Source organism: Pseudopodoces humilis, chromosome 1, assembly GCF_049639895.1.
Source record: "Pseudopodoces humilis isolate 2021_Gansu_Grassland_sample_001 chromosome 1, ASM4963989v1, whole genome shotgun sequence".
Lineage (NCBI taxonomy): Eukaryota > Metazoa > Chordata > Aves > Passeriformes > Paridae > Pseudopodoces > Pseudopodoces humilis.
Window position 1 is genome coordinate 62,653,700 of NC_142200.1, and position 7,044 is coordinate 62,660,743.

A 7,044-nucleotide genomic window follows, 5' to 3' on the forward strand; every position below is an offset into this window, starting at 1 on the left:
GGCGCTGGGGGAGCTGGCTGGCTGACTAGGAGAACTCCATATGCAGCAGCCACTTTTCTGATTTCGGGGGCTCGCTTCTCTCTCTCCCCCCCGCCCCTCCCGTCCTCCTCTCTCATTCTGTTTCTTTCCCTTTCTTTTTTATTAACCCTCTGTGCTTCCATCTCCCCCAGATGCCCGTCCCTTCTCGGATAGATTTCTGACCTTTCCTACTAATTTTCCATTTCGGGGGTTCTTATTTTTTCCCCCCTCCTGTTTGTTTTTTTTTTTTTTTTCTTTAATTCTGATCGTGTGCGCATGGTGGGGAGCCTACAACAATTTTGATTCTCTACATAACTGCACAGAGCCAACCGGGGGGGTGGGGGGGGGGGGGGGGGAGGGAGGGAGGGAGAGAGAAAGACAGAGAGAGAGAGAGAGAGAGAGAGAGAGAGAGAGAGAGAGAGAGAGAGAGAGAGAGAGAAGGAGGGAGGGAGGGAGAAAGAGGGAGGGAGGGCGGGAGGGAGGGAGCGGGAGGGCGGGCGGGAGAGAGGGAGAGCACGAAAGCAGCGCCAGGAGCAGCGGCAGCAGCAGGGCCGGTCACCCTCGCCCCCTCCCTGCTCCTGTGCACGCCAGTGCAAGCCATGTCCTATCCTCAGGGTTACCTCTACCAGCCCCCCGGCTCGCTGGCTCTGTACTCCTGCCCGGCGTACGGGGCGTCGGCGCTGGCGGCCCCCAGGAGCGAGGAGCTGGCCAGGTCTTCGTCGGGATCGGCGTTCAGCCCTTACCCGGGATCGGCAGCTTTCACCGCTCAGGCGGCGGCCACAGGCTTCACCAGCCCGCTCCAGTACTCCACAGACCCCGCCACGGGATTCCCCTCCTACATGGTAACTACCGAAGAGAAACCCTCTCCTTCTTCATTAGCATCCGCATTCTCATCCTCATCATCTTCAGCCTTTCTCCTCACACACTCACCATCAGCCCCCGACACCACGCCGCACAACCGGGAGCCCCGCACCGCCGCCGCCTCGGCGCTGCCGGCGCCGGCCGCGCATCGCTCCGCGCCGCCCCGCAGCTCGGCCGGGGACGAGCGGAACGGAGCGGAACGGAGCCGAGCGGAGCGGAGCGTAGGCGAGCGGAGCGGCGGGCCGGGGCTGGGGTCGGGGCCGGGGCTGGAGCGCTGCTTCGCGTCCCAGTCAAGCGCGGTGCCGGCAGGCCTGGGTCCCGGGCTCTCCGCGAGGTTTGAGGAACCGGGAGAGCACTTTGGTTAAGGAAATACGGATGGTCTCAGTCAGTTGGGTTGGATGCTTTCATTTTCCCCCCCGTTTCCGCGTGTGTATTTGTCCCCTGCTTTCTTCTTTTCTTTTTTTTTTTTTTTTTTTTTTTTTTTATATATATATGTATTTTCTTTTCGCTGTGATAGCACAGGGGAGGGTTTCTTTTTCTTTTCTTTTTTTTTTTTCCCTAATTTTTTTTCTCTCTCTTTTTCAAGTCGGTGTTTAGAGGAGCTGGGGGTTTTATTCCCGTGTGGTTTATTTACTTTCAGTGTGTTTTGTGCTAATGGTTTAACTGGATTTTGGGAATGAAAAGGAGCATCTGTTTGCGATCGCTTAAGCCCAAGATGGTCGTAGTGGCCGCAGTTTCGGATTTCACTTTCTTCTTATTAGTTTAAGGAGCAGTTGCAATTGCGTGTTGTGTGTGTTCTGTGCATAAAGTATATAAATAAAACCATAAACTATATAAATAAACTGCACGTCTAGATGCTGATATAGTTTTATAAACACGCACACACAGAAAGAGTCAGACACATATCTAGTCCGTACACACAAAGACCTGTGCCCGGAATTTGAGAGTAGAGACTCTGTCGATACCCTAGGAGAGAGGATGGCAGCGGGGTAGTTCGCTCTCTCTGCAAAGTGACAGGGAAACTACTTGCTTCCCGTCTGTTCATAATACAGTGCATAAATTGTCGTGCAGTCTTTATTCGAGGTGGTATAAAAGATCTGAGGGTCTCTCTTGTTTTTCCTGTTGAGAAGCAGTAGGCGAGTGGCTGGAAGTTGCAGCGAGGTTGTGAACTGTGCGGGATATTGGGCGATGTTGAGCCTACGACTCTCCGATCTGCGGGGTTCAGAGACGTGCTGAAAGTTAGCGAGTTTCTTAGCGATATCTTTAACTTTTCTTGCATTATGCAGACTTAAATAAGCGCAATTTAAACGTTAAAGAGCGAATTAAAATGCTAATTACATCGCATTTGAACAATTCGAAACGGTGCATATCTTCTGATTTGCAAATTGGATTTGCAATGCATTAGTGCAGTGAATTGCTAAGTGGCGGCTTTGTTGTATTTTCTATAGCAAAAAAGGAAACATCTTTTGAACCTTTGAGAGAAATGTTGATATCAAGACACTACCTGTAGGGCCTTTAAAATGTCTACGCGGTTCAAAAATTATATTGGGAAATATTCAATTACAAGGAGCTGAAATTAGTCAGAAAGATTAAAACATCGCCGATTTTAAGCGCGTGTGCCTGTGTCTGTGTGCTGGGCGGAGGAAGGAGGGGGGGAATTGTAACTTAATGGCCTTTGGGTGCTGCTACTCCCCCTCATAGAATATGGATACAAGACACCATCCCGGGGAAATACAAATATAACTGCCGATCTCGCCTTGACAACTCACTAATGGCTATCAGCAATAACAAATTGCCAACCCCACCGTTTTGTTCTGTCCAGGGCTCTCCTTACGACGCCCATACAACGGGGATGACCGGAGCCATCAGCTACCACCCGTACGGCAGCCCTGCCTACCCCTACCAGCTCAACGACCCCGCGTACAGGAAAAACGCCACCCGCGACGCCACGGCCACGCTGAAGGCCTGGCTGCAGGAGCACCGCAAGAACCCCTACCCCACCAAGGGCGAGAAGATCATGCTGGCCATCATCACCAAGATGACCCTCACCCAGGTCTCCACCTGGTTCGCCAACGCCCGCCGGCGGCTCAAGAAGGAGAACAAGATGACCTGGGCCCCGCGGAACAAGAGTGAGGACGAGGACGAAGACGAAGGCGATGGCGCAAGGAGTAAGGAGGAGAGTCCCGAGAAGATGCCCGAGAGCAACGAAACCTCCGCGGAGGACGAAGGTAGGCGCGGGGTGACTGCAGCCCCAGAGGGGTGGCTCCATCCCACCCCTTCGAGTCCCCCTGGACCGGGGCAGCTGGGTATGAGCGGTGGCGCCGCGTTTAACAAAGGCCACCCCCAAACCTGTCCCGTCCCGTCGCCTCCGGCTGCTCCGGTCGCTTGTAGCCGGTCAGTGCCTGCGGCCGAGGCGGGCGGGGGGTGGCTGGGGACGCCGTGAAGGGCTAGGCGGGGAGGTGCGGGAGGCGCCGCGGAGGAGCCAGCCCGTGGGGGATGGATGCTCCCCGGAACGGGAAAAGGCCGGGATGCCTTGAGTCTGCCCGGCCGCAGCGGTGGCGCGGTGGTGGCCGGGCTCGCTTCTCTCCCGCTCTGTTTTGCCGCCCCTCCTGACTGCCTCTCTGTGCCCGGCGGGCCCCCGCAGGGATCAGCTTGCAAGTCGACTCGCTGACGGACCACTCCTGCTCCGCCGAGTCGGACGGCGAGAAGCTGCCCTGCCGAGCGGGAGACCCCCTCTGCGAGTCGGGCTCGGAGTGCAAAGACAAGTACGAGGACATCGAGGAGGAGGAAGAGGACGAGGACGAGGACGAGGAGGAGGACATCGAGGAGGATGACGGCGGCGGCGGGGAGCGCGACCGGCCGGCCAAGCCCGCTACCTCCTCGCCGCTGGCGGCCGTGGAGGCCCCGCTCCTCGGCCACCCGCACGCCGACGCCGCCCGCAGCGCTAGCAAGGCGGCGCTGGGCCCCCGCGCCTCCCCCGGCCCCCCGACGCCGGCCAGCAAGCCCAAGCTCTGGTCTCTGGCCGAAATCGCCACCTCGGACCTCAAGAGTCAGACCCTGGGCCAAGGCTGCCCGCCTGCGCCGCTCTCCTCGGCCACCCCCGCCTCCGCCCCGCACAGCGCTGCCTACTCGCCCTCCTCCCTCCTGGGGAGGCATATTTATTACACCTCACCTTTTTATAGCAATTATACAAACTATGGGAACTTTAACGCTCTGCAGAGCCAGGGAATCCTGAGATACAACTCCGCAGCAGTGGCATCAAACGAGGGACTAAGTCAGACTGTCCTAAATGCCAGCTCTGTCCACAAACAGAGCAGTGACTCTTTGAAAACGATCACTAACCAGCTAGAACAGCATTACAGGCCCTCTAGCTATGACTCTAAGAAAGGTAGGTGACTTGTTTCTTCCGCTTTCTTCCCTTTTCTCCCTCGTCCTCCTTCCCCGACCCGCAGATGTCCCCTATGGGCTGTAAACACTGAAACCTTTTGTGGAAAAAACTGAGCTAGCTCGGTGGCACCGCTACCAGAGCGAAAATGGGCACTAATATCTCTTGGGGATTAAAACCGGCATGTCGCCGTCGTATCGGTACCTGCCCCTAAGAATCGCGAGGAGAATCGAGAGGAAACGTGAAAGACGACTTTTAGATCAGTCTCACAGGCTGCAGATGCAGCTTTGAAAAGTAATGTTTTTAAAAAAGGAAAACTACACACAAAGCTATCCGGAGAGCATCGGTGTCATTGCCTGTAATTTTTTTTTCCTGACAAACTGGTTTGACTCTCTTTGTCTCCAGTATTCTCACGGGGTTTTTTTTCAGCTTTGGGTTCAGATAATTGCTGACCTTGGACGTGAAGTTACGTGGAGCGTGACATTTTTTGTAACTGGTTGCTTCTCGGTTTGTTTGGGGTTTGTTTTTTTTTTTTTTTCCGAAATAGTTTTGCACTAATATGGTTGTCATCTTATTCTACAAAAACTACTCTACATACAGGCAAATATAAAATATTGGCTAGTCTTTTAAAAGACCCAGCTACGAATTCTGCACCACTGAGGGCTGAGACCTACACAGACTGTATAATCTAGTTAGCTGGCTGTGTCCTGTGACTAACTGACGGTTATATTTTGACAGATCCCACTGAAGTCTGCACAGTAGGAGTACAACCATACCTATAGAAGTGCAATCACACAGCAATGCAAGTAAGTGAGAACATTTTCTATTACACTGGTCATTTGGCATCAGGTCTGAGACGTGCTGCACAGTTCTAGACTTGCTTAACGTTAATTTCTTCCTTCATTTCTTGAGTTTGGTCACAAAGTAAAATATTGTTTTTTCTGTTGTTTTCGGAAACCTCTTATGACGACTTTTCTTTCTTGGCTTTGTCTTAATTTTCAAGCCAGGCTAGACAGTTCCCTCACTTTGCATACTCTTCGCTTGTGTAAGGCAAAGCCGTAGGGCCTACTTAAAAGTTACGGAAAGAAATCTTTGGGGGGAAAAAAATACCTTTGAAGGTATTATTATTTAAAAACAGAGTGCTTGTGCTCACGTGGCAGTGCTAAAATTGTACATCCTGAGGGGGGCTTCACGAAGTGACTGAGTATTTAAAATGAAAAGGGACAACTGTAAGAAACCGACATGAATCTTAAGCAAGGTATGCTTAACCTGTGACTTGGCTCTTGCCTAGCTAGCAAAGGCACTCTGAATACTTCCACTATTTAAAGCTAAATAACAACAACAAAAAAAATCGCCCTGCAGATATTTTTATCAACTAACTTTTATTTTTGTTAAAAGAAATTAGACGAGTAAGAATTTTGCCTTACTTCCTTTCCCGCCCACCCCGTTTAGTGGTGTTAGAGTTTAATTGAAGGATTTTTGGATGATCTGGTTTTTTCCTTGGTCCACAGGTAGGTGTCACAATTGCTTTGAAAAAAGTCAGCAAGCCATCATCTCTCCCCGAGCTAATATATATAACAAATCTCTAAATCCGGATCACATCTGGTGCCACTGTATAAAAGAAGACCACAGAGCACTATTAAATCTTCAGAATCTAATTATTAAATCAGAATTTTGTTGGACATATGTGAGTTTGCTGGTATAGTATAGTTTCCCCAATGTATGTGTGACTTTTGAAAACAGATCTGTTTTTCTCAGGATATCTTGAATTGATCACTTCATTGCCACGGTATCTATTCAATAGGTGTGATAGGATTTATTGTAAAATTTATTTGTAAAAGATGTATACAGTAGAGATAATAAAGACGTGATTGGAGAACTTGAGTCCTTACAAAGTGGAAACAAATTTGATATTTATTTTTGTAACGATATAAAGCTTCTAGTAATTTATGCAAGTTGTATTGCAATGGAATCTGAACTTTTTGTAAATAAATTTTGCCTGGTTTTTATTTGAAACGTTGATGGTTATACAATCTTTGGTTGTTTAACAAGAATTCTTTACTAATTTATATCTCTAATTGTAAATAAAAACAGACTAGTCTGCAACAATGCTGTGTTTTTCGTTCATTTCCCTCAAAATACTAATTTATTAATTAGAAAAGGAGGAAATTTCTTATTTCACTAGTAAAGCTCAGATCAGGAAATGAGTAAGCAATTTATACATGCTGCAAATATATACTTTGCATAAATTAATTCCTTTTGGCTTGTTCCGTTATACTTAAGCTTTAAATACACTTATAGGTACAAATACATATTTGTATATATACATGAATATGCATAAAAGGGTGATGGGAATATATGCATCTTTTTTATAAACTATTTATACTGGGTATGAAGTAGCTCTTTATTTGAGTTATTCTTTAAATTCACTATTTCTAGGGGAAAAAAATATTATCAGCTATGACTTACTTCTAATTACTTCTTTTTGGCTTCTGGCTAAAATATGCCAGGGGAGAAAAAAAAAAAAAAAGATTAAAAGTCCAATACCTCTTTGAGTTTTTTTTATGGTTTTCCCTCTTTATATTGGTAAAGTATACCTTTACAGTTACATTGGAAACCTACTCTGATTAGAATCATCAAATTAGCCAACTCATAATTTCAATTTTTAGTAAAATAATGGGAATCTTCATATAATATAATTTGAGAAAAGAAATGAACAATCATTTATTTTCCCCAAAAGATAAATTGAGTGAATATAACTTACGGTTATAAAACAAGAA

General features: G+C 48.3%; 1 protein-coding gene across 1 annotated transcript; it reads left to right on the plus strand.

Annotated features, from left to right (window-relative positions):
• Positions 1-517: 517 nt before the first annotated feature.
• On the plus strand, positions 518-6,373 carry IRX2 (iroquois homeobox 2). Its single transcript, XM_005517353.3, has 5 exons — positions 518-860; positions 2,702-3,107; positions 3,524-4,267; positions 5,003-5,070; positions 5,776-6,373. The coding sequence occupies exons 1-4, from the start codon at positions 618-620 to the stop codon at positions 5,044-5,046; spliced, it is 1,437 nt and encodes a 478-aa protein (XP_005517410.2). The 5' UTR covers positions 518-617; the 3' UTR covers positions 5,047-5,070; positions 5,776-6,373.
• The last annotated feature ends 671 nt before the right edge of the window (positions 6,374-7,044 follow it).